General features: G+C 51.8%; 1 protein-coding gene across 5 annotated transcripts; it reads right to left on the bottom strand.

The window, feature by feature from the left end:
- Nucleotides 1–64: 64 nt before the first annotated feature.
- On the bottom strand, nt 65–26,265 carry FKBP5 (FKBP prolyl isomerase 5). Of its 5 annotated transcripts, XM_042799983.1 has the most exons (13): nt 26,209–26,265; nt 19,975–20,066; nt 17,798–17,893; nt 13,007–13,138; nt 11,818–11,962; nt 11,461–11,603; nt 10,503–10,617; nt 6,147–6,303; nt 5,539–5,629; nt 4,160–4,243; nt 3,434–3,619; nt 2,263–2,502; nt 65–1,102 (listed from the first exon to the last, which is right to left on the bottom strand). In XM_042799983.1, the coding sequence occupies exons 4-13, from the start codon at nt 13,112–13,114 to the stop codon at nt 995–997; spliced, it is 1,377 nt and encodes a 458-aa protein (XP_042655917.1). In that variant the 5' UTR covers nt 13,115–13,138; nt 17,798–17,893; nt 19,975–20,066; nt 26,209–26,265; the 3' UTR covers nt 65–994. The 5 variants fall into 5 exon arrangements, with proteins under 5 accessions (XP_042655917.1, XP_042655918.1, XP_042655919.1 ...); XM_042799984.1 differs by lacking the exon at nt 19,975–20,066; XM_042799985.1 differs by lacking the exon at nt 26,209–26,265 and having other exon boundaries at nt 19,971–20,066.

Here is a 26,265-nt window from a genome sequence, read left to right as displayed (position 1 = left end):
CAGCTCGGAGCCAGTCACTTGGCTTTCTGAACCACAATATGCCAACCTGCTCTTTTTTTTTTTATTTCCCCCCCCCCCCCCATATCGACCCCGAATAAGCAATAAAACTCCCATTTAACGATGGGAGCCGAGGGATGGGGCGCAGGCTGTGGATTGAGCGCCTGCGAGCAGCGGAGCTGGACAGGAGGCTGCTGCTCTCCGAGGGAACAGAAACCAGCTTCTTCAAAAGATAAAATCGCCCCCCCAAAACGTTGTTTTTGAAGGTGAATTACATCCCTGCACCGAGGGGCTGCAGCGGAGGTGACGTGGCTCCTCACCTTCACGCCTGGCTCCGCACCCCAACCCTTTCGGCCACAGGCAAGAGAAAACCAATTTCCCCGCAGCCCCCAGCGAGCACCCCTGGGCGAGGAGCCGCCGGGGGCTCCGGGCTGCAGCAGCTCACCGTGCCCGTGCCGCCGGCATTCCCCTCCGCGCCCGGGGCTGGCGGAACCGCCGCGGCACCCGGTGCTGGCACCGGTGCTGAGCAGCGCGGTCGCGTGGCGGATACAACCAGAGGCAGCACTGCAGCGGACGAGGAGCATCTCCCACATCCCAGCTCATCTCTGGGATGCTGCGCCGACAGCTGACATGAAGCCAAGGGGGCCGGGACGAGCTGTCTACGGAAACCTCCCAAAAGCCAAGAGTTTCAATTTTTATTTATTTTTGTTTTGGGTTTTTGTTTTTTTTTTTTTTTTTTTTTCTCTTTCTCTCCGTTTAAAAGCTATTTGTTCCACGTGCGGTGGTCCCACGGCGTCCCGCCGCTCCCGCTCTGCCCCCGAGTGTGCCCAGGGCAGCAGGATGGGGTTCGTTTTTCTTCGCGAGGCGCTTTTTGCTTCCACAATCACACAAACTGTAACAAGCTTTACAAGAAAACACTGGCGAGTCCCGAGGTCTGGCAGCAACCTTTTTCTGCGTGGGCCAAGGGCAGGAGGCTTTTCCTTCCCCTCCTCCTCCATCATACATGTCCTTCAGCCTCTTCATCTTCAGCACCGGGAGTTTTCGGTCCTTTTTCACAGGCTGCTTTCTCCGCTGCTTTTTCAGCCCCGGATTTGCTAGCTGCTTCCTGCAGAACAGCAAATAAAGCACACGGAGTTGGAAACAGGGAAGCAGCAGGCAGGTGATAGCGATGCTGAGGATGAGTACAGGCAGCCAAGCCTGGCAGGGCAGGCAAAATTCCCCCCCCCCCTCAACCACTGCAGCTTCACACCAGGGGCTCCTGTTTTTTTGGCTCAGCAGCTGATGGAGGTTAAACCTCACGGGCTCAGCGAGCTGTTGGGAAGGGACGGGATCCCCTGGGAATGATGTGACGGGAGCAGGGCACTGACAGAGCCAGCCTGGATGGATGGATGGATGGATGGATGGATGGATGGATGGATGGATGGATGGATGGATGGATGCGGGGACGGAGAGGGACAAGGAGATACGGGACTGAGCCATAGGTGCAAGCCCACGCACCCGGCCGTGGGTGCTGGAGAGCAGCCCCGAGGCTCGGTGAAGCCTCACGGTAAAGTGCCAGCAGCGACTGTCCCCGTCACAGCCGTGCCACGAGCCAACCCACCTCGGTGCCAGCAGCCGGGCGGGCGGCCCCGCTCCCTGCCCCGAGCCGGTCACCCCGGCACGCTGCTCCCCAGATCTGCACCGGTCACTCATTCCACAGCCTCAACCTCCTCCAGGCACCAGTTCAGAAGAGATTATACTAAAAATGACCCGTGCAGACGGCTTGCAAAGCTGTGTCCTCTCTCGTTACAGGACACCGGGTTTTGTTCAGAGGAATTTTGGACAAGAGCCTGTTGGAGACAGCGATCTCTCCGTACGAGCAGAGGAGCGGGCTATTGCCTTACCAGCTTCAGGAAATCCATACTATCATGTCTCAAAATACCCTTGGCCTTGCCAGAAACAGGATGACATTTCATTTTAGCGGTGACCAGGAGGTCATCAACAGTCACTAGCTGGGAACAGCAAAATTAAGTACAAATGCCAACCCAGTTATCAGCTCTCGGGAGCTCAAACTGCAAATACTTTTATTGATGACTGAGCATCTGATGGCAGCCTCTGCGTAAGAGACCAAGAAATAAACTACTTCCCACTGCAACAGGCTCTATCCTTCCATCCTCAACCTGATCTATAATTTAATTGGTTTTAACCCATCTCTTCTCATCACAAACCTGCCAAGCATCCTTCAGCACAGCCTGCTAAGATGGCAAAACCCCAAGTAACACACACCTTTGCATCCCTCTCCGCAAACTTTGTGAACATGTTGGCGTAGATCCTCCGGTCCCGCTCGTTGTGTTCCTTCGTTTTCTTCTGGCAGACAGAGATCTGGGATTTCGCTGCCTTGTTCTGTGGATTTACTTCCAGAACTTTTTGAAAGTCACATTTTGCCAGCTCGAACTCATTCATCAATAACCTGGCTTCGCCCCTCCGGTACAAGCCCTTCTCGTTGTCCTGGTCCAGTCCTAGAGCCTGGAAACACACAGGTCACCATTAGCAACCTGGGGCTCCCCCAAAAGATCCCCCTATGGTCAAAGCCTCATTAAATCTGCTGAAATTAGGACAAGGTGGTTTCAAGTCTCTAGAGCACGTGCATCTTGCTCAACATAAATTGACTTGTCTCCATCAGCAGCTGGCAAGTCATTAACAGAGTTTAGTTATTTCTCATTGCTTAAAATCCCCCTGAGAGTGGCAGTCGGTGGGAAACAAACCCACAGACAAGAAATCAGGTATAAAAGCTAAACCTGAGCCCAGAGGGCACAGGGAGGTCAGAGGCAAGGGAGTTAATGGATTAAACGTGCTTTGGTCTCCCTGCTTTAACAGTGACATTATTTTCCTTTAGAAAAAGCCACATATGCATCTTAGAGATTATTTACCTTTTAGATTAAGGCAACAAGCTTTACTCTTTTTCCCACATGCAAGATGCTTAAATTTAAGCCTTTTATAAAAGAATTAATAGTATCCTGACAAAGACTAGGTTGCAGCTCTTTTGGGGACTGGCAAAGCTCCATCCCACTCCTCAACATACTTGGAGATCAGCTGCAGCCCCGGCACAGACTGCCTCTGTCATACCCAGATCAGCACCCAACACCCAGATCCAGCCTGGGCAGACCCAAACAGCATCCTAAGGCTGTCGGTCCACACAGCATCCATCCACGTGGATCTGGCTTTGGAAGAAAAGCTGTTGTCAGCACATACCCAGGTGGATTTTGAACTCCAAAAAGCACTTTTGCCCCAAGCACACAGCATCCGTGGAGACCCTGAGGTGCAGAAGGGATGCCACCACCCCACTGCCGCTTGGAAATTGCTTTTTATAGAAAAAGAAGTCCAAAAACTTCCAAACTCTCAGGGAAAACATTCAAGAGGAGAGGATGCTCCAACCCCCGGGCTCATACACCTCTACCTTATCACAGCACTCGACAGCTTTGGCGTACTCTCGCAGCTTCAGGTAGCACATGGCCAGGTTGAGGAAGGCAGCCAGAAGGAAGGAGTCGGAGGCTTTCGACTCTTTCTCAGACAAGCCGTACTCCATTTCCAGCCAGGACACAATCTTCCCATACTGAATCACTGCCTGCAGGTATTTGCCTTCCTGGGATGGAGCAAAGAAGAAGAGGCTAGAGGAACCCGTGCCGACAATGCTCGGTCTGCTCCCGAAACATCCTGCAAACAGGTTAGGGGTTTAACGCAGTGTGTGAAATAAATAAATGACCGACGGAGGATGGTGAATCCCTACAAACACACTGGGGCTGGCCTGGAGCTGCTGGTGTGCAGCCCCTGTGAAAAGCCAAGTCCCAGCTTGTGTTCCTCCTCTGTGCAGAGCAGAGGAGGGCCGGGATGCCCCAGCCCGGGAAGGGGAACCGTGAAGCCCCTCGGCATTAGCCCTGGCCACATCCACCCCTGGGGAGAGTCCGATCTGCCGTCCCACTCCCCACGAGGGCAAGGCAACGCCAGGAAAGGACGAGGTTATCTCCAGGAGTGAGAAAAAGGCAGAGGAAGGGCAGGACTCGCCCTCCCCAGCGCTGCCTGGGGGACACACAGCTTCCCTGACACTGATCGTGCATCTGACGGGCACCCCCAATTTATCTCCAGCTCCCTTGCTCCCCACTCCGCCATCCCTAAGCTTACAAACCTTGAAGTACATCGTGCCTTTCTCCTTGACGATGGCGGCTTGCTCCAGCTTCTCCTTGGTGTCCATCTCCCACGACTCCTTGGCCTGCAAATAAACGCTCGGAGCAGTCCCAGCGGAGCAGGGCAGCCCACCGCTCCGGCAGGGCCCTCCGAGGATTGCTCGTTAGCGAGCGGGGCTCATCACGGCCGTATTACAGAGGGAGGATCTGGCAGCTTCTTTAATGTGAGGGGCTGGGGACGAGGAGACACCCAGAGCACATGTTGGGGTGCGGACCTGGAGCCCTTTACAACAGAGAAACTCCTGCCAGGTTCGGCACTTCACCCGGAGCAAGGTGGTTTGTTCACCACAACCCCACAGGAGGAAAAACCCTGACAAAAAATAAACTCCAAAAAGGGAAGAGGTGAGTGGGGAGAGACATCCCCCAGCAGAGAGGGGATGCGGTGGGTCTCGCTCCTGCTGCGGTCAGGGTGATGGGGTGGGGAGGGGACCCGGCCGGGGATGTGGTACAGCAGCACCTGCCCCATCCCAGGGGCATCTCCTGCTTCCCATCCAGCATCTGCACGGCCACATCCAGCTCGGCACACCAGCCAAGCTCCTTGGGGCTGGACACATTGACTCTTATCTGTGCAGCCCAGGGGAAACGAAAAAAAAGGAAAAAAACAAACAAAAAAAACAAAACAAAACAAAAAAAAAAAAAAAAAAAAAAGGAAAAAAAGAAAAAAAGAAGGGAAAAGGGAATAAAAGAAGGGAAAAAAATAAAAGAAAAAAGGGAAAAAAGAAAAAAAAAGAAAAAGAAAGGAAAAAAGAAGGGAAAAAAAGAAGGGAAAAGAAGGGAAAAATGAAAAGAAAAAAGGGAAAACAGAAAAAAAGGGAAAAAGAAAAAAAAGAAAACAGAAGGGAAAAATGAAGGAAATGAAGGGAAAAAAAGAAGGGAAAAAAGAAGGGAAAAAAAGAAGGGAAAAAAAGAAGGGAAAAAAAGAAGGGAAAAAAAGAAGGGAAAAAAGAAGGGAAAAAAGAAGGGAAAGAAGAAGGGAAAAAAGGGGGGGGGGAAAGAGGGGAAAAAGGGGAAAAAAAAGAAGGGAAAAAAAAAGGAGAGAAGAAAGAAGGGAAAAAAAGAAAAAAAAAAGGGAAAAAGAAAAGGAAGAAAAAAAGAAAGTACAAAAGGAACAAGGCCACGAACAAATAAAAGAACCAGCCTTGGAGCCCAGCCAGAAAAATAAAACAAACCAACAGAGAAGAACAAATTAAGAACACCAAGATCCTTGGTGACGTATCCACTTCAGCAGGGGCCGGGCCGCAGCCAGGGACAAAGGGTGGACGCTGCCGAGGGACCGGCATTCCCGTAACCTGGGGAGGGACCCGCACGCTCCTGCCCTCACCTTTTCAAAGCTTTTCAGTGTAACCTCGTACACCAGCTCCGCGTTCGCCTGGATGCCGTATTTCGGCTTCCCCGCCTCGCCAAAGCCGTACCTGCGAGGGCAGGAAGGAGCTGTCAGAAGAGTGGGGGCTGAAAAATCTTCATTTCAGCAGCATTTGGCCATAAACACAGACCCAGGTTACTAATTCTGGTTTCACACCCGGCTCCACGCCCGCAGCTTTCTAATGTTTTGGGGCCAGGGTGATGCTATTCTCCACAAGCAAAGATATCTGACAATATACAATGAATTATATATTGGGAATCATCCTCTCTGGGTGCATCAAATCTGTCTTTTTATACAGGTTTCTCTCCAGTGTAAGGAGACATTTCCAGCGAGACATTTTCCACTCAGCCCCAGGACTCAAATAAACCCCTTTTATCTGATTTTTTTAAAGCATCTCGAGATTCCTGCCTGCATGTGGTCACTCTAGCCATCCCTGGCGGCATTATTAAGCCGAGGCTCTCCTGGAGAGCCCTATTTTCGGGATCACTATCTCCCACAGGTGCTAAAACAACCTTGGATGCCAGAAGCTTAAAACTAGACGGCATCCCCGTGGGGATGCTCCTTACCGTGGCCCGAGGTAGAGGACGCAGTGCTCTCCCCTCTGCATCTTCTCCAGGGCTTTGTCGATGCCGATGGGGATGTCGTGGTCCTCCCCTTCGCCCACGACGAACTTCACGTCTTTGCAGTCGAACCTGGTGCCACCGCAGAAACCCTCCAGGTGAACTGCAGCGGGGCAAGAGGGGACAGGCAGGATCGCACCCGGAGCCGCCCAAACCAAGGCAGAGCAGGGCTCCAAAGCATCTTATAAAGCGTATCTCCCCAAATCCAGCAAAACCTCCGGCCCTGGAACAGGGACGACACAGGGCTGGGGGCAGCCAAGGAGCCCCTGGTGAGCAGAGAGGGATGCAGAAGGCTGGGAAATATTGCTGAAAAGCAAGGCAGGCATATCTCCTCTAACCAAGGACCAGACAACAGATAAACATCGTGACTAATATGTTCCCCTCGTACTCAACTGCACGAGTCAAGTCTTACTGGAACTGGATATTGCTCCTGGCACGCCGCCATGCAGAGTTTATCACGGCGATTACAAATCTTCTATACAGTGCTATACTGCCTTGCCTTCTACCTCAAAAACAAGGCTATGTTCTCCTGCCTCTAAGAACTCAAAGTACAAGATAAACATTTATTTTTAATTTTTTTTTTTTTTTTTTTAATCTTCAACCAATAACCACGCTGTTCCAGCCCCAGACATTGGCAGAAGCGCAGCCCGAGCGGACACTGGGTACCTGGCACATTCGCCACCTGGTACTCCTGGCTGGGTTTCCGCAGCAAGATTATTCTTTATTTATTTGATCCTGAAGACATTCCGAGCTTTGGGGACAGTTTTATGTTCTCCGCACTCTGTTTGCAGGGTACAAGGCATACACGTGCAGGCAGGTATGAAGTAAAAGCAATTTCATAAGGAAACCCTATGTACCATTGAAAAAAAAAAAGCCACAACAAACAAAAATAGATTTTAAGAGGAAAAATTCATGGTAGGCATCACAGTTGTGCTTAAGGACTTTGCAGCCTGGAAGGACACAAGCTTTAGTCTTGCTTGCTGCAGGGTAGAGAGAGGAGACATTGCCCGTGTGAGCGCTGCTGAAGCGGGGAGAGGAGGGATGCTTGGAAAGAAAACAACCCTGGGGGCTGCTCTCAGAGCCCCTCCAGCACCGCACGGGGCCGCAGGATGGGACCCCAGCTACCACAGGGCACCGAGCACCTCGACCCGGGTGGCAGGAGGCAAATGCAAGCAGATGCTGTGCCGGACACAGCCGAGAGGGTCTGGGCTGTGTACGGGAGATCTGCAGCCTGGGCAGAAGGAAACCTGCCCGGCTCTGCCCCACGGACACTGCCCTGCCCTGGGAAAAGTCCCCGGTAAGAGACGCAGGGACTGAGCCCCGCAGGCAGACCCCCTCCTCGTCACCCCCCTCCTGCCACCAAAGCCACGCTGGGACTCAAGTGCAGCAGAGTGGAGGATGCTCATGTGCTCGCCAGCACCCCGGGACACATCCTGCATCCATCCCTGGTGCGCAGCGGCCACGAGGCTCAGGCTGGCGTGTGCTCACCCGGCTCGGGACGAGGGCGAAAGGCAAATCCAGCTCCTCCGGGGCTGATCTCCGCTTTTGCACTACCCAAAACCACGGTGGCTACTTTCTTAGGCATGAGAAAGTGGAAAATTCAGCCTAAAATACGGGTAATCCAGCAACCCCACAGCACCCTGCCCTCTCCCTGCATGTTCCCAATGAGTACGGATCGATAATCCCTGACCCCAAAAGCAGCACTACGGTTCTCCCAGGTCCCCTGTCCCCAGTGGGATGCGGCAGTGAGGGGAAGATCCCGCTTTAAAACAGGATGCACAGGAGGATGCTGCGCTCCTTCCCTTCCAGGACAGTTTTGCTCTATTTTAATTGCACATAAAATACACTGGGCAAAGCGGGGGGAAAAAAATCTCCGCTCGGGTTTCCAGGAGCAGGTCAGCTGGCTGCAGTCGCTCTTGGATTACAGGGAAAAAAAAGCTGCTGAAGGAACATCACTCCGGTTGCAGCTCTGACTTATTGTTCTCTCGGTGCCTGCAGCGATTTTGTTTTTGAAGAGCTGAGAACAGAGTGTACCGAGTGCGGCTGGCACACGAACTTGATGTGCTGACAGCAATTTGTACTCAGATTAAAAATGGAGAAGGAGGAGGGGTGGGGGGAAAGGTTGTAACAAAAGCTGGAATGCCAGATTTCGACTGCAGCCTGGGTTTTAGGGACCGGAACTGCAAATTAGGGTCTGTAAAACTTAAACCCTATAACAATGCTTTCAGAAGTCCAGACTGGAGATGCTTGCTCCTGGAAGAACGGCTTCTCCCAGACACAATGCACCTCCCAAATACATGGCTGAGATAAACCATCGCTGCCCCCCTGGGTCACAGCCTTGCCCCAGGGAGGACTGCCAAGCCATCCCCACAGCTGCCGTGCTGTCCCCAACACAGTGCCCACCGTAAATAGCACTGCATTTGTTAATTTAAAAAAAAAAAAAAAAAAAAAAAAAAAAAAAGAGCATATTTGCATCCAAAGTTCTCACTGCAAAGCTGCCTGGTGCTGCTTCTCCTTGTTCTCTCCCACTGGGATGTATTTAAGGGTCTCCAGCCCCAGATGTATAGGGACGTAGAGATGCAAATGGATTAAGGGCGCTGGGAGCTGGGAAGGGAGCGGCTGGCACGGCAGGCAGGCTGCCGGCGGGATCAGTGTGGAATTCCCGGTCTCTGCCCCGCGCAGGCAGCGCCGGCTCCGCGGGACAGCCCGACTGGGCATCCCTCTCCACGACCACGACCACACACGCGCTCCCGCTCGTGAGTGTTTGCTCCGATGGACACGTTCATTTGAAAGAGGTAAAGCAGAGCTAACAGGCCGTGGGGCATCAGGTGTGCGAGGAGCCTCATTATTTGGCTCTTTAAGTCCTTTCAGAGAGATGATTCCTGGCTGGGGCCCCCCGCTCCCTGTCTCAGTCCCCTCCAGAGACATTAAAGCATCGTCACATTCCAGAAAACCTCAAGCTGCAAAGGGAACAATCATAGAGGGACCAGGGCTCTTCCTGTCCTCCACACTGGGCACGACCCTGCCTGTAAAACGCTCAGACCTAATCAAAATAAAGAGGAATGGTGGATCTGCGATGACTTCAATTATATTTAGTCTCTGAGTTTAATCTTTGGGGTAGTAGAGCCAGCTTGAAGCTCGGCTCGCGGCTGGCCCCCAGCTAGGATGCTCACCACGGGAGAGGCAGACAGTCGAATCTGAGTCAAAAACTCATTTTTCCTTAAAAGAAAAACTTGTTAGAAGAACCAGACATTTAAGGCGGCGAGCTCTATGAGCTGTCACAGCTCAGATCCAATTTCTTCTTCGCTAAAGGGAGTTTATCTTTGTGTACGGGAGCTCTGAAAGAGAAAAGAAAGTAAATGCCTCCCGTACGGAGTGAGCTCAGTGTCTGTGGCCGAATAGCTCTTGGGAAGGAAAAAAAAATAAAACGAGCCTGGATTCCCCTGTCCAGCCCTGTGAAATGTACGCTCCAGAAATGCAATCAGAACAGGGAGAGCCTGACGGGACCTGAGCTCCTGTTCCTCCCATGTCAGCTGAGACAACCCCGGCCTCGGCAAACCCCTTGCATTAATTTCCTTCCCCCGCCTCCAGCAGCAGCCCTCTGGCCACAGGGGAAGGAAAAAAAAAAGGCTCCATTCTGCAAGAGGTGCGATAAAACCCACCGAAACGACGATCAGCGTTGGAACAAGGAGGCCAAAGAAGCTGCTGAGCGCCTGTGTCGGTGCCCGACACGCTCAGCGAGGGATGCCATCGAGGAAGGATGTCCCGGTTACTGACGCTTTCGAGGCAAGGCAGAGCCGGGGTTTTCGGCAGCCGGCACATCCCGGAGCAGCTTGGACACTGCGAGGGATGCAAAAGGGTTGGGGGAGACGGCAGAGCCCCAAAACCCTGCGGGGGTTTGCTTCCTCCATCCTCCCCGCCCCGGCCGCCGGCGGAGCCGCTCCGGGGCTCACCGGGATGCGTTTTGTCAACACGGCGAAGAAAACAGAGCGCAGGTTATATTCGAGCGGTCGCTCCCTCGTCGCCTGAGGTTTTCCAACCAACCCTCCCCGGCCAGCAGCGCTGGCAGAGCCGCCGCCGGGGCCGTGCCAAAGGGGAGCTCGGAGCAGCCTCCCCGGGCGGGCAGCAAACCGCTGCTCTCCCAGCCCCTCGCCGTCCCCTCCGGCCTCCGGATGGATGGAACCGCATCCCGCCGCGATGCGCAGCCACCTTCAACCCATACGGTGCCAGCAGCTCCTTGCTAGGGAGAAGCAAGCGGGGGCTGCCCTCCAGCCCCCCCCCCACCCAGGGACCAGCACTCACTTTCCACTGTAGCACCTTCGTTAGGGTTGGAATAACCTTCTCCCTTCCTCTTGATCCGCCGGATTATCCCTCCATCTTCAAACAGGTCCTCGCCTTTGAAGTCAAGCAGCTCGACCTAAAAAATAAAATAATAAAGAAAAGGTGGGCAGAGCTCGGGGAGGCGGGGGGAAGGAGAAGAGAAAAACAACAGAAAAGCCACAAAGCAGCAGTTCATCCTCTGGCTGGAGAGCCAAGCCAGCTAATTCTCCATTCAGCTGACGAGCAGAAGTTGCCCATAAAAGCCAGCTCCAAGCCACAGCATAATACACCCGATTTATTAGAAATTGGGACACATCCAGTACCTGAAGTGTAACAGTAAAAATAAGTTTATTAAGCCTGTAAGGGTACAACACGGCTGGTGCTGGAAGATGCTGTGAAAACTGCCCGGGACCAGCGTGGGCAGGAGTTTCCCCTTCATTCTCCAATGGGACCAGCTCCGACCCACGATTTAGTCCCCACTCAACTTGGAAGGACTAACCCTTAATTTAGGACAGACCCATTCCTCCCACCCCACCGCCTTGTCCTGACGAGCCCTGCCCAGCGAGCACACCGTGCCAAAACCTTGACTTTCCTACCGCCCCACAGCACTAATCAGTTTTTAGCACCCATAGGCATTTCCCAGCTGCTTTCTCCTTCCCATGTGCATTTTTAAACCCGGAATTTGCCCGCTCCCCCCCCTCTGGCACCGGGGCTCTCCCCAGCCAGAGGTTCAGTCCCAGCCTCCCAGCTCAGACACACATTTCTGAGAAAACCCTGGCAGCGGTTCCTGGAGCAGAGGGACACGTTTCAGGAATCCAAGCTGGTTTTTGTGTTGGGTTGGTTTTTTTTTTTGTTTTTTTTTTTTATTTCTGAGCTGGCTGGCAAGGCAGAAAGGGAGCGAGAGGGCTCATCCACGCGCCGGCTCGCCGGCATTACTTGCCTCAAAAAAGAGGGTGGCGTTGGAGGGGATTTTGGGGGCACTGCCAGCAGAGCCGTATGCGTACTCGGGTTTGCAGAGCAAGTAGCAGATCTCTCCCTTCTTCATGGTAGCCACCCCGATGTCCCACGCCTTGATTACCTGACCTAGGGGAGAGGCAGATGTCAGGCAGGAGGGAGCAACCGGCAACCCCCAAAAAACCCCAGCCCGGGTGCTCTGAGGATGGCATCCCCCAAAAAAAACACCATCAGAAATCACTTTAAGGCAGGGCTGACACCGTCCATGTGTCCTGCAACAGGGTCCCACCCGCCAAGGATCACCTCGAGCACCCCCACCGACAGACGCCCCGGAGCAGCTCACCCTTGCCCAGGCTGAAGACAAAGGGCTCGTTCCGATCGCGGCTGGAGTCAAATTTTTTACCGTTGGCCAGTTTGCCTTTGTAGTGGACATAAACCTTGTCCCCGATCATGGGGGACTCATCTTCGCTCCCGGGTCGTTTAATGATCTGAGAGAGAGAAACCACCCATGAGAAGGGAGGCCATGGGACAGCTAAGGATGCATATAGAGAGATATACATATATATATATATATATATATATATACACAGGCACATGCATTTTAATAGATACACACACACAATTTTATATACACACACATTTTTATATACACGCACACACACGCATGCATATACATATATATATATACACATGCATGCATATATATAAAAATATATATATACACACACATGCATATACAGCCCAGTGCTGCTCTTAAGCAAAGCAAGGCTCGAGGGGAAGTCATTCAATTTGTCCTCCCATCAGCCCCTAAAAATAAATCCCAAACCAGAGCCATGGTGAGGGAGCAGAGGCCTGCCTGTACTTCGTGGAGGTGTCTGGATAAATACTGCGGTTCAAAACCTGAAGCAAATGAAATTACACTCGCTTTCTGTCTACACACATTTTACTCACAGGGGTGTGTCATTTCACTACTTGCTTCTTGTCAACACTTCTTTTCTTTTTTTCTTTTTTTTTTTTTTTTTTTTGAATGCTACAGCCTGGAACAAGCAGTTCTTGAGCTGAGGATGGAGCAGGGGAGGATGCTATTCTTAGAGGAAAGGTCCTATTCAACTGGAGAAGAGCAAGCGCTGGGGAGCAGAACTATCCAGAAACGGCCCTGAATATGAAAAAGGGGTTGTGGAGCAGACTGGATGACCTCAGTAATGTGTTCTTTCTAATGTCTGTGAGTCACACACAAAAATGCTTTGTGGATTTACAGCTAATAATCTGATTAGGAACACAATAGCAGTGAAATTCATTGAGCAGCCTGAACCCATCAGTCTCAAACACCAATCCATCCTTCTTTATTCCAAGTGAAGCTCATCTCCTTTGCCTTTCAAATAAAAAAAAAAAAAAAAAAAAAATCAGCCCTACAGCCCTGGAAGTACTACATGACCCCAAGGGCTGGGGATGCAGCCCACCGATGTGACCGAGCGTGCACCCCAAAATGCAGAAGGAAGGGCAGGACCCTCCTGGCAGCCCCCCCTCCTCACCTTCAGGACCCCTCGGTCTCGAGCCGGCGTGATGTCCTCCCCGCGCTCGGCGAGAGCCGCCGCTGCCTGCACCTCCCCTTCGCTCTTGGTGCCCTCATCAGTGGTCATGGTCTCCTCGCATAAGCCCCGGACCTGGGGAGACACGGCACACACCCCGTCAGGACCACGGGAGGTGGTGTAAGAGGAAAGGGTTAAAGAAAATAAGCAGCTCGCTCTGCTTCGGGGCCCGGGGCAGGAAGCTTCGAGCACATCTCGAGTGTGCAGAGCGGAAAATCCCTTCCCAGGGGCCACCCAGGCTCCGCTGAACCACAGGGCGCAGGAAACCCCGATGTGTGACGGGGCCAGGGGACAGCCCCTCCGCTTCCCCCGGCCGCAGCGACGGGGATGCTCCCCGAGGTCCCCAGCCTTCAGCTTCAGCCTCCCTAGGTCAACGCTGCACCCCTGGGGAGGCTCCCCTCCGGCAAGAGTTTTACCCCCCCCCAAAAAAAAAAAAAGCACCGGCAGGTAACGCACACGCCAGCAGGCCGGCTCCTGCGACCAGGCAGAACGTGGAAACCCATCTCGGGGTGCTGCACCCCAATCAGGGGGCTCTTCTGCGGCGCTGCTCTGCCGAGCACCCAGTTTGACCCGGGACTAATGCTGGAGCACCCACATCAGCAGACATCGAGGGCCACGGGGAAGCCAGGAGAGATGAAAGTGCTCGTGGGCGAGAAGCAAAGGGCTGATGGCCACCAAGCTTCACCCGTCCCTTCTGGCTCACATGGAGGTGGGCATCCCGGGGGTACAGGTGCTAGAAACTACGCACACCACACTAGCCTTTGCCTTTTGAGTTATTTTATACAGTTCAAGATTATTTTCCACGTGGAATTATCTATTTGTCAGAGACTCCATTATTAGGGAAGCAGCACCTCAACCCCAGGCAAACCTCGCTTTCTCCTGCCCACCAAGAACACTCCAAAAAAAGAGAGCAGGCTCCAAGTCTCGGGCAAGCAAAGCATCACCCTGCATGGAAAGACCTGAACACACACCAAGCATCTTCTCCAAACACTAAAGTAAACCCAACACCAAAAGAATCCCAACTATTTGGCTGGAAAAAGAGAAAATTCTCAGCAAGATTCAAAGAAATTGGAAGGTTTTGGGCAAACTGCTGGAGCACCACGCTCCCAACGTCACCACACGATCAGACGAGGTGCCAGAAAAGCCACATTTTTCGTCAAACACAGCCTTTTTCTAATGGTGCCCGGTGAAAAGAGAATTGCCTATGGTTTGAAAAACATATTTCCTGATGATTTCCTTCAGACCATAAGGCTATTTTGGTAGCCACACTGCTGTGTGACACGTAATCAAGGAAACATGTGACGGAGAATTAGAAAGCGATGGGTTTTTTAAGACATAAACCAGATCTATTAAAGTCACTCCAGTTGCGAAACTTTTCCCACAGTCTTTGGTGTGGAAGCTGATGTTAACCAGCAGGAGAAATCATTCATTCGGGGGATTCAAAAAGAGAAAAGAAAGGATGTTTTCAGCTCCAAGGGCAGATAAGTCGTGCTGCAAGAAGAATTGCGTTCCTCACACCCGGGTGGAAAGGGAAGAGCTGGAGCCCGGCCCCCCCCGGCACAGGAAGCCACCGAGACACAAAGAGCCCTGCAATGGAAGAAGCAAACAGAAAAATAAGGGAACTACTTGCTGCAATGCTCAATCATCACAGTCTTTGGGGTAATATTTAACGAGATTTTGTGTCTGCTCCCTTTCCCCTGCTCTGCTGACATTTCAGAGGGGAACACCTTAAAAAACACCAAAAAAAAAAAAAAAGCAGCTTTGATGGTGAGACTCATCATCTTGTGGGTGTTTATACACTGCAAAACATGCCATCAGTTACTTCGGAAGAAATTTGTTACGATGAGGGTGGTGAAACACTGGAACGTGTCGCCCAGAGAGGTGGTGGATGCCCCATCACTGGAGACATTCACGGTCAGGTTGGACGGGGCTCTGAGCAACCTGATCTCTCTGAAGGTGTCCCTGCTCATGGCAGGGGGCTTGGACTAGATGACTTTTAAAGGTCCCTTCCAACCCAAACCATTCTACGACTCGGGCACTGAGATGGTCTCCAAGCCACCGCGGTCCCTGCTGCCCTGCCACCACCGCGGCCACCCTTTTGGAGGTGTGCAAGGAGGTGGTGGTGCCCACCGTGGCACTGCACACCGGCTCAGGGCTTCCCGGCACAGATCCTGTGCAGCACCGGGGACACAGCATCCATAACCTATTTATTAAGGACCAGGAGGAGCCCGAAAAAAAGGGGAGCAGCTGGCAAAAGAAGAGCCACCTCCTGTGGCAAAACCTCCTGAGGGCCACCAAGCAACCACCACTGGGATGCAGAGGACGGATGGGGAGGTGCTGGCTGTGGCTCGCCGGTTGCTAAATCCCACCAAGATACATCTAAAAATACATCATACGCATCCTTCTCATTATTTTTCTACGTAAGCAATTAGTGGAGTCATCCAGGGAAGCTGGCCAAGGCGAGCAGGAGGGGAGACGCTCTGCGTCAGAAGCAGTGGGAGGGATGGAGCCCACAAGACTGGCTATTAAGATGTGGTCCACATTATGAAAGAGCTTGAGACTTCTCCATCCAGCAAAAACGGCTCCAACTAGGTTAGAGAAAAGACCGCGCCGCTCCCGCTTATCTCTGGTTTGGAGCGACAGAAGGAGGCTGGCTGAGGTCCAAAATCCCAATTAATTTGACACAAACAGTTGTAGGAAAAAAAAAAAATCAACTGCTACTCTCCGAGATTTAAATACCAGGGAGCCGGGGACTGTCGCCGAGAGCCGTGCAAGCTTGCTGGAGGTGCCAGAGCCTCAGTTTTCTCATTGCAGGACCACGTGTGCTCTGGATACAGGGAGGGGATTAATTAATTACCCCATGCAAAAGCCCCTGGGTGTTGTCGACTCCCCAAGCAGACCCTGCTCTCCCGTTGCTGTCAGTCTGTAAGTGAAGGCAGGCTAAACCATCCTCCCTCCTCCAAACACCCACGCTGCTTCCTTTCCCTGGGATGGGTGGGAGGTGGAGAGTGGGTGGGGAAGGGTTGAACCCCCTGGGCTGGGGGGCCCTCCTCCACTGAGGGGTGCAGCACTTCAGCAAAGCAGAAGGGCATTGATGAAAGGCCACGAGAGGGAAGGGATCTCCATGCACAGAGAATAAAAGCAATGGGAAGGTGATTAAAGAAATCCAGAGCACGCCCCAGGAAAGGTGCACACGGATGACGGGGCGGTTTTGCATGTTTGGCGGCAGTTTTGCACAGCTTGATTCCTCCAATTCTGAAGCAGAGACCCTTGCAGGAGCCTGTAAGCCCCCCAAAACACCCCTGCTCGAGCTCCAAGCCCGATGCCGGGGTCTGGTCCATGCCTCCAGCCACCACCCAGGCGCTCGGGGCTGGCCCTGAGCTGCCACCTTCACCCTCCCCAGCCCCTGCGAAAGGGCAAAGTCATTCCTCGCTGCTAAAGGGAAGGGTTTGGGGTTTCCACTTGTTTGCTTTTAATCAGTCCCCGCTCTACCGGATGATCTGAAAATTCAGCATAGCTGTTTCATCTGTAATTTAAGAGCTATAATAAACAAGCTTCAAAATCCAGAGGTTTCGACATCTGGAGAAAATCAATCCTTCAGGCGCAACTCTTTCGGTGTTAATTAATACAAAATATATTAAAGAGCTTCTAGCTGAGCAAACAAGGAGGCTCGTGAGTTCAGGAGACTCCTACACGTGCACGACGCGTGCTTCACTCGGACCAGCACGTCCCAACCCGCAGTGCCGGCACACGCCTGCTCTCAGCCCTGCTAAATTAATATAAACTCCTTGAATTACTCAAAAGCAACAATGGCTGCATCCTTCCTTCTTGCAAATCTGCCGTTTCCCCAAACGCCGTCCTGCACGCTGGCACCAGCAGTTGCAAATAATATTTTTCCCTCCTCCAAAGGGAGAGAGGCATCACAGCGATCGATGCTCACGAGCAAATGATGCCCATGTGCAATTAAGCTGCAGTGGATCTCCACGAGCAATTAAGCTGCAATTAATGCCCATGAGCAATTAAGCGGCCTGTAGCGGGCACAGGGTGCCCAGGCAGGGGTATCCCGCTTTGTCCCCCGTTTTAGCACTCCCATACAGTCAGACCTTAATTCAGCCGCTGCTCCAGAAGAATACATTCCATGATTTTTTTGTCTATTTTTTTTAAAAGCAAGTAAGACAAAAGGTTCTTTTTTCTTTTTAAGCTGGTGTCTTCCCCACCTTCATCCTCCTCCAAGTGCTGCACGTTTTGCAGGCTGCCTGCCAGCAATGCCAGGGCACTGCACGGGCACTTGCAGAAATGCAACGGGCGCATCTGGAAGCCCTCTCCCCTTGGCACACACCTTTCAAGAGACAAAAACTTTCCTCCAGGAGGATGCACGCTGTACAACACCGGCACATGCTGCACAGAAATCCACGCTATAAACCCAAGCCATTTATTTTTACAATCCCTCCTCCATGCAGATGTTGCTATCTTCCAGCCCAGAGAAACAGGAGAAAATTCAGAGCAGAGAATGGGATGCAGATGTGCAACCCCAGGCTGAGGACAGACAGGTATCACACATGCTAGGGTTTCACCCAGCACACGATCCTGAGCCACGTTTCCTAGAAATCGGCATACCAGGAATTTGCCAGCTCCAAATGGAAACTTCATGTCGCAGATCCCTCCCGGAGGCTCACGGGAGGGGAAAGGGAGGGAGGGAAGAGAAAAGCTGGGGAGGGTTTTGAGGGGTCTCACCTTGCCACCATGTGATCGCTGGAGAAGGTTTGAAGGTCCGGGGGGGGTCCGGGGAGGTGTCCACCCAGTGACACAGTGGGGATTTCACACAAATCGCTTGTAAGAAGAGGAAATAAAAGTAAAAATAAAATAATAAAATCCAAACCCACGTGTGCTTTATTCTAAAACAGGATTTAAGAAGAAGGGAGAACTGAGAGAGCAGTTTTAAGCCACAGGCCATGCTCCACCATGGTCAGAAAGGGGTGATAAAAGCAGGGACAAAACCTCCCATGGCAGCTCCTCTGCTCCCTGCAGCCACGGGAAGATGCTTTGACTTGCTGCTGCCATAAACCAACGATTAGCATCTTACCTTCAGCTCAAAAAAATATAGGGGGGAGGGAAATATAAGGGGGGGAAGAAAAAAGGGGGGGAAAGAAAAAAAGGGGGGGAAAGAAAAAAAGGGGGGGAAAGAAAAAAAGGGGGGGAAAGAAAAAAAGGGGGGGAAAGAAAAAAAGGGGGGGAAAGAAAAAAAGGGGGGGAAAGAAAAAAAGGAGGGGAAAGAAAAAAGGGGGGGAAGAAAAAAGGGGGGGGAAAGAAAAAAGGGGGGGAAAGAAAAAAGGGGGGGAAGAAAAAAGGGGGGGGAAGAAAAAAGGGGGGGAGAGAAAAGGGGGGGAGAAAAAAAGGGGGGGAAGAAAAAGGGGGGGAAGAAAAAGGGGAGGGGGAGAAAAAGGGGAGGGGGAGAAAAAGGGGAGGGGGAGAAAAAGGGGAGGGGGAGAAAAAAAGGGGAGGGGGAGAAAAAAAGGGGAGGGGGAGAAAAAAAGGGGAGGGGGAGAAAAAAAGGGGGGGAGAAAAAAAGGGGGGGAGAAAAAAGGGGGGGAGAAAAGGGGGGGAGAAAAAAAGGGGGGAAAAAAGGGGAGGGGGAAAAAAGGGGAGGGGGAAAAAAAGGGGAGGGAGAGAAAAAAAGGGGGGGAGAAAAGGGGGGGAGAAAAGGGGGGGAGAAAAGGGGGGGAGAAAAGGGGGGGGAGAAAAGGGGAGGGAGAAAAGGGGAGGGAGAAAAGGGGAGGGAGAAAAGGGGAGGGAGAAAAGGGGGGGGAGAAAAGGGGAGGGAAATCGGCGGGGGAAAAGGGGGGGGAAAAAGGGGGGGGAAAAAGGGGGGGGAAAAGGGGGGGGGAAGGGGGGGGAAAAGGGGGGGGAAAAAAGGGGGGGGAAAAAAGGGGGGGGAAAAAAGGGGGGGGAAAAAAGGGGGGGGAAAAAAGGGGGGGGAAAAAGGGGGGGGAAAGGGGGGGGAAAGGGGGGGGAAAAAGGGGGGGGAAAGGGGGGGGAAAAAAGGGGGGGGAAAAAGGGGGGGAAAAAGGGGGGGAAAAAAGGGGGGGAAAAAAGGGGGGGAAAAAAGGGGGGGAAAAAAGGGGGGGAAAAAAGGGGGGGAAAAAAGGGGGGGAAAAAAGGGGGGGAAAAAGGGGGGGAAAAAGGGGGGGAAAAAGGGGGGGAAAAAAGGGGGGGAAAAAGGGGGGGAAAAAAGGGGGGGAAAAAAGGGGGGGGAAAAAGGGGGGGAAAAAGGGGGGGAAAAAGGGGGGGAAAAAGGGGGGGAAAAAGGGGGGGAAAAAGGGGGGGGAAAAAGGGGGGGGAAGGGGGGGAAAAGGGGGGGGAAAAAGGGGGGGAAAAAGGGGGGAAAAAAGGGGGGGGAAAAAAGGGGGGGAAAAAAGGGGGGGAAAAAAGGGGGGGAAAAAAGGGGGGGAAAAAAGGGGGGAAAAAAGGGGGGGAAAAATGAGATAGAAAAAATGGGGGGGAAAACAGGGGGGGTAAAAGGCTATATGCTGTCCAACTTTTTTATTGACCGTTGCTGAAAGTCAAGGATGAAAATTAACAGGATGGAAAAATAAGAGCTGACTGCTCTGGGGTTTGTTTTTTAAGACCCACTTAGCACAAAGCGCTTTCACTTCCACAGCACCACAGCAGCCCTAAAAGCTTCGGATTGCAACACGAGAGGGAGTTTCTTTAAAATGCAAAGGTCAGGCTCAAAACCAGCAAATCTAAATGCGCAGGGGGGAGACGTGGGGCCCCGAATCCTGGTGAGCATCACCCCAAATCGAAGAACAACCCAGTTACCACAGCAGCCGGGCTCTCCCCACAATCCCACTGTTGTTTTGCTTCCCCCTTGATCAGGAAAACTACTTTTTTCTCATAAAATACCTACTTACTGAGCAAAGTGTCCCTGAGCAGCAGGAGAGGGAAAGGCCGGAGCAACAACTTTCCCCAGATGAGGATGTTTTAAGACACCTGCAATGCCAGCCTGCGGAGCAGAGACCCAGGGACATGGCATTTAGTCAGTAATAAAATCAGGATTTCTAAGAAAATATGACCTTCTTAAACCCGACATGGCAGCTCCGCATAATCCTCAACTCCACCCTGACACATACGGCTGCACCCAGACACCGAGTGCCATTTCTCACACTCATTCATCACAACTTGAATTAAAAATTAACTACTTTTTAAAAAAAAAAAAAAAAAAAATCTTGGCCACTTGATTTTCCCCCCGTTCCTTTAAAATAAACGGGGAAGCCATAAAATTTATATTATTGCTAGCTGAAAAACACTCACATGGATTGATTTACTTCCTAGCGCGCACGTTGTGCAAGCAGCTAACATCCCGGCGGGCCAGTCATGGCAACTTTTATTCAAACAAAAAAAAAAAAAAACAAAAACAAAAACCAAAACGCAAACAGAGCTGCTTTAATTGCCCAGCACCCTGACGACCCTCCATCACGCCCTGGGTGACCCGGGACTGACTGGGGACCGAAGCGAACTCTCTGGTCTCCTTTTTCCACGGCCGGTTGCTGCTCCCGGGTGAACTCCTGCCACAGAGACCCCGGCACCCCACGGGCACCCCACGGGCACCCCACGGGCACCCCACGGGCATCCCGGTGCCTCCCGCCCCGCGGGGACACCCCGGAGAGGGACGCGGCCACCGATCACCTCCCGAGGACCAGAAGGTCTCAGTGCTCATAACAGAAGAGCGGCAGCAAGGGAAGGTTTTTAAGCAATTTAGAGAATAACAAAGGGAGAAAAGGAAACTACTGCATGTGGCTAACTTAAATACAACGGTATGTGTTCCCGTCACACTTGCTTAATCATTTTGCCTAGCTAATATTTTTAAGCTTCTGAAGTGGTTTTAGTTAAGATCCAAGTCATAACTGATTTTTATTTTTTTAAAATATGTTGAATAAGAGGCTGCCCTCAAGTTTCAGCTGCAGTGAGAGAAACAAGTGAGCAGGACGGCTCGCAGCTCTCTGCCAGAATAAATATTTCAACAGAAAGCAAGATGGGTTCAGCCTGTCTGCACCCTCCGGGAGCAAGGCAAGCGCACCCACACCACCAACATGCAAAAGACTTTCAGAAAGGTGTTGTTTTTTTTTTTTTCACTCAGTTTACAATTAAACCCATTAAAAATAATCTGGCTCTTTTGCTGGTTATCTAGCAAGACACCAGTGAGGAAATGCTTGCTCGTTTTTTTTTTTTTTCAGGTTGCTTCAAAATAAAAAAATCACAGGGATAAAGCTCCTTTGGACTTGATCCTCTTGTGAGCATCCCATCGGCAGCTCGTGGTCCACCCCCTCCAGTGTGGGTACCCAGAGACACAACACCCTCTGCTTTAATGTGAAGAAAAAACAAAACAAAACAAAACAAAACAAAACAAAACAAAACAAAAAAAAAAAGCAAACAAGCACTATATTTTTTTCCCCTTCTTTATTCCAAAAGACAAATGTATACTGGGAAAAGCAAAACCCATAAACATTTATGGGTTGTTGCTCTTCCAAGAGGAGAAGGTGCCAGGGATGGGATGAGGTCGAGGGTTTTACACACCGATATTCTGCAGCTCCTACCCCGCCTGCCCCAAAGCTGTCCCCAGCCCCAGCGAGGATTTCAGCTGCTCCCACCATGAAAATCACGACAAGCCACTGCCACAAGTGGCACAACCCAAAAATACTGGAAAAAAAAACAGGAATGTCAGAGCCACCAGTGAAGCCCCTGCTCTCCATCAGCAGGGAGAGGCACCAGCCCATACCCAGCCCGCTCCTGGGGGGCTGACACAGCCTCGGATGACGATAGAAAAAAAAGAAATAAAAAAATAGTAATAATTAGTGTATAAAAGCTGTTCCACACCTGCCTGAGCTTCTCAGGAGATGGCTGGCAGAGGGGCTGAGCACAGCACCCAAGCAAGCTCAGAGGCCATTCTATACAGACGCTCACATAACAGTGGGGAATGCAATTTCCTAAGGCTTTCATAAATTAGGATTATGTAACTAGAGGGGAAAAAAAATAATAATATAGCCAAGCAGGTTATATAAACCATCTTTAAAAAGTGAGAAAGTGCTTGACATCCCACTACCCACTCCTTGGCACTCTCTCACTGGGTTTTTTGCCATCAAAAATGAGCAGACTCCTTCCATCGTGTCTTCTCCCCTGGTCAAAACAACCAGGGAGAACAGAGCCGGCCAGGCTTTTTGGGACACTGGAAATAAAAATTCCACCTCTGGCTATTAAATGTGAAGTTCCCCTCTCTGTACAGTGCACCCCGGTAAAGCTTGACTGCTCCATGGGCAGCTCAGAGCATCCTCCTGGCAGCAGCTACACCAACACCGAGCAAATTCAATTTTAAGAGACAGCTTGGGGGAACTAAAATAAATACAAAATGGGAATAAACAAGAAACGCCTTGTTTGCCAATTCTGTTCTAATTCAGACTCTTCTCCAAAATAAATTCGACAATTAAACTTGGATTTTATTTTTTTTTTTTAATTTCTAAAAGCATCTCATTGCTTGCAACAGATGAGGGCTTTCTCCAATAAATTTACATCCAGGTGACCCTAAACCGCAACAACCCCTGGCAGTTGAAATGCTGTATTTAATCACTTATTCCCCACGCACAAAGGCTCGGCAGCATCTCCAGAGCCCTGGTGCCAAATCCCAGGGGGGGGATCCCCGACTCGGCATCCAGCATTGCCGCCAGCAATGCCGCACCCCCAGAAATAACCCGGCGCCCGAGACCTTTTTTGAAGCCACGTGTGCACCAACGGTCTATAAATGCCAAATTATATCGGGCAAACGGCAATTCCCGGCATGTTGTGAAACACCAGCCTGTTCCTGTGCCAAATCGGGATTTCTTGGAGAGGACAAAGAAACGCCACGAGCGACCAAACCGAGGGAGGGGGGACCGGGACCGGGGGATGCTGCAAGGGGCCGGGGGCTCAGCCCCAGGGCAGCGGGGGGCGGGGGGGGTCAGGAGGCTTTGGGGACGATGCTGCATCGCTGCTGGGTGACCCTCACCCCCGCCCAGAGGAGTGGAAACGTGCACATGAGCATGCATGTGTGTGCACACACACACATATGTGCATCGCTCGAGGATGGGGAGGGAGCCCACATCCCGCCGGGGCTCCTCGCCGGGATGGGGGCTTGTCCCGGAGGTGATGCTACTCGCGAGGCGGTGCAAACAGCTTCATCGATTTGCTCGGTTTATTGAATTATGTGATTAAATTTAACATAAAAAGTACTTCAAATGGGAATACTTTTAACGAGGCTAATTTTCTTTCTAAGAGCGATACTACTATTTACACAGACGGGACATCACAGGCAGAAGATGATTTAATTGCGGTCCCTCATCATCCCACCTCTTTACTGCTGACAGTTACTTTACTACTATTTTCCTAATTTTCAATACACTCACTTGCAAAATCAGAAATCCTTATTTCAGTCACAATTACTAATTACAGAAAAAGCTCGTCAGCTCTGTGAGTTACATGAACAGCTTATACATTAGATCACTCATGGCCATTTCTTTATGCCCACAAACATACAGAATTAAAATAAAAAAACCCTTGCTAAGTAATTTAATATTTCCATGCGATATGCATGAGATCAGTACAAGTTCCGCAGCTCCCTCAAGGCACTGTAAGAACTTTATATAAATATATATAACTGAGAGCGAATATAAAATAAAGTATTAAATAGTATAATAGTATAAATAACTGAAAATAAATTATTCTCCAAATATTTTACAGACTATTTCCCCCCCAGAGCCAGCCCGGGGAGCTGTGGCCAGACAGAGTGGGGTCTTGGTGCTGAGCACCTCCAGCCTTGCAGCAAACTTTCTCCTTCTGTAAGCCAGTAATTAAAACACACCTAATTACACAGAGTGATGTTCTTGGAGGACACAGTTTGTTTTTTCCTTGGGAACAGTCCTTATTTTCTGGCTCGTCCCAGCAGGAAGATGCTCTAACAGTGCTGGGAAAGAACCTCAACATAATTCAAGCATGTGCTGGGCAAACACAGCCTTGGGAAGCTATGATTATTTGCTTTTATTTAAAAAAAAAAAAAAAGAAGAAAAAAAAAAATAACGGCACAAGCTGTCATCCCAGCAGACAGCTCTGCTCCGGGCAGGACGGACATCGTGAGCAGCCCGCACCGTGCCAGCCTCCCCCCCGAGCCCCCCCAGCACCAGTCCCGCTCCATCCTCCAAACCCAAAACCACCAGAGAGGCCACATGCCACCGTCCTTCCCCGCGCGTTGTGGCAGAAGTGGTACCTTCACCACCAATTCCCCAGAAATCTGCCTTTTTTTTTTTTTTTTTTTTTTCCTTTTTCATGCCACCACGCGTTTTCTCCAGCACAAGCCCCACCTGCTTTATCATCCCAAACTCCCCGAGACACCCCTGGCCACCCCTTCCCCTGCCAGCACCTCACCACCTTGGCTCCTGAGAGCACCCAGCTCCCTCATCTTCCTCCTCCTCCATCACACGGGTTGCTGCCATCACCCACCCCACCATGGGGCCGAGGACCTGCACCACCCCGAGGGACCCCAGCACCTCCCCAAGGGACCCCAGCACCTCCTTGAGAGACCCCAGCACCTCCTCAAGGGACCCCAGCACCACCCCGAGGGACCCCAGCCCCCACCTTTGGGCTTCAAAACTCTCAGCACCACTGGAAAGTTATTCCTGCTCAGCCCCACACTCCCTGTTAACCCTTCACCAGTGGCAGCCGTTGTTCCCTCTGCTTCAGTGGAATTTCTGTGCCCCCCCCCCAGCAGTTTTGTCCCATCTCTAGGGTGCCAGGTTGGAATTAAAACCTGAGCATCTCCGAGTCACAGCATCACCGCGTGACCCAAACCCACCACACCTTTGGGAAAACAGCCCATAAAAGTCAGATATAGGCTCTGGCAGACAGATTTAATGATTTTCTTCCCCCCAGCCCTTTGCAGCACAGGGAGGGATGCGGGAGGGATGCAGCTTCCCCACATGTTAAAGGAAGGAGTGATTTGTGCTTTCAACTTTCCATTTTGAATTTGTAATCCCAGTTTCCAGGCTGGATTTGATGCCTCGGTGATGTCCCAGTTTAACAGCTCGTTATGGAGAGACACCATTTCAAATCTACCTTTAAAAACCTAAAGTACCAGCTCCTGAGTTTTTTGGTTTGGGTGGTTTTTTTAATTTTTCAAATTTTTTTTTTCACCAGCAGCAGTGTGATCCTGTTTGCTCTGCACAGCGAGGACAGAAACACGGCTGCAGCATCGGAGCCTCAGCTGGGGACACACTGATGATGGACATATATATCCCCCACGAGCTCTTATAGCTCATCGTGTAAAATACTCTTTCCTGATAAGAGCAAGATCACTCAAACGTGCATTTCAAAACCAGAAGCTTTGAAAGAGATTTTGTGCCCAGAGAGGAGGGAAAAATAGCAGAAGCTTAAAAAAATATTCACATTTACCTTGTGCAATCACTTATACATACTGTCAATGAAACTATGTATTTATGCATCCAGCCCATAGGGTATCTCTGGTAGGTGGCACTGGAGGTAACCTCTGAGCACAGGAGCCCCGTTTGGGGAGGGAAAGTGGGGAAAAAGAAAAATCCCTTCCCTCGAGAGCTGTCCCACTGGCACAAAGGGCGGGACACCCACCCCCACCCGCTGTGACCCCATCCCGCCAAGGCCACCTCATCCCCTGCCCCCATCCCAGTGCACCCCAGTGTCCCCAGCAACGCGCAGGTACCTCTGTATCAACTCCCCCCCCCCCGCACATCCCCTGCACTGGTGGGGGGGGGGGTGTCTGTGGGGTGGGGACCCCCATCCTCTCCCCACCCCACAGCATCAGCTGGGGGCACCATCCCCCTTCCCACACGACATGAGCCCCACGCAGGACCCCGATTCCCCCCATACAGCCCCAGGCAGGGTCCACCAGCCCCACGCACGCCCCTCCCCAACCCCCACACACCCCACACCCCACCCCCCGCCCCGAGACCTACGGTATTTCCCCAGCCCCACTCCCACCCCCACCCATCCAACAGACTCCCCACAGAACCGCGCAACCCCACGCAGGGACACCCCCCCCCAGCCCCACGCAGGGACACACCCCCCCCCCCCCAGCCCCACGCAGGACCCACCTGCCGCCGCCCCACTCGCCGCCGCCGCCGGGCTCCGAGTGGCCCCGGGCACCCGCG

This window comes from Tyto alba, unplaced genomic scaffold (assembly GCF_018691265.1).
Source record: "Tyto alba isolate M040663 unplaced genomic scaffold, T.alba_DEE_v4.0 Super-Scaffold_30, whole genome shotgun sequence".
NCBI classification, from domain to species: Eukaryota; Metazoa; Chordata; class Aves; order Strigiformes; family Tytonidae; genus Tyto; species Tyto alba.
Note: the sequence above shows the minus strand (reverse complement) of the source record. Positions and strands in the feature narration are given on the sequence as shown.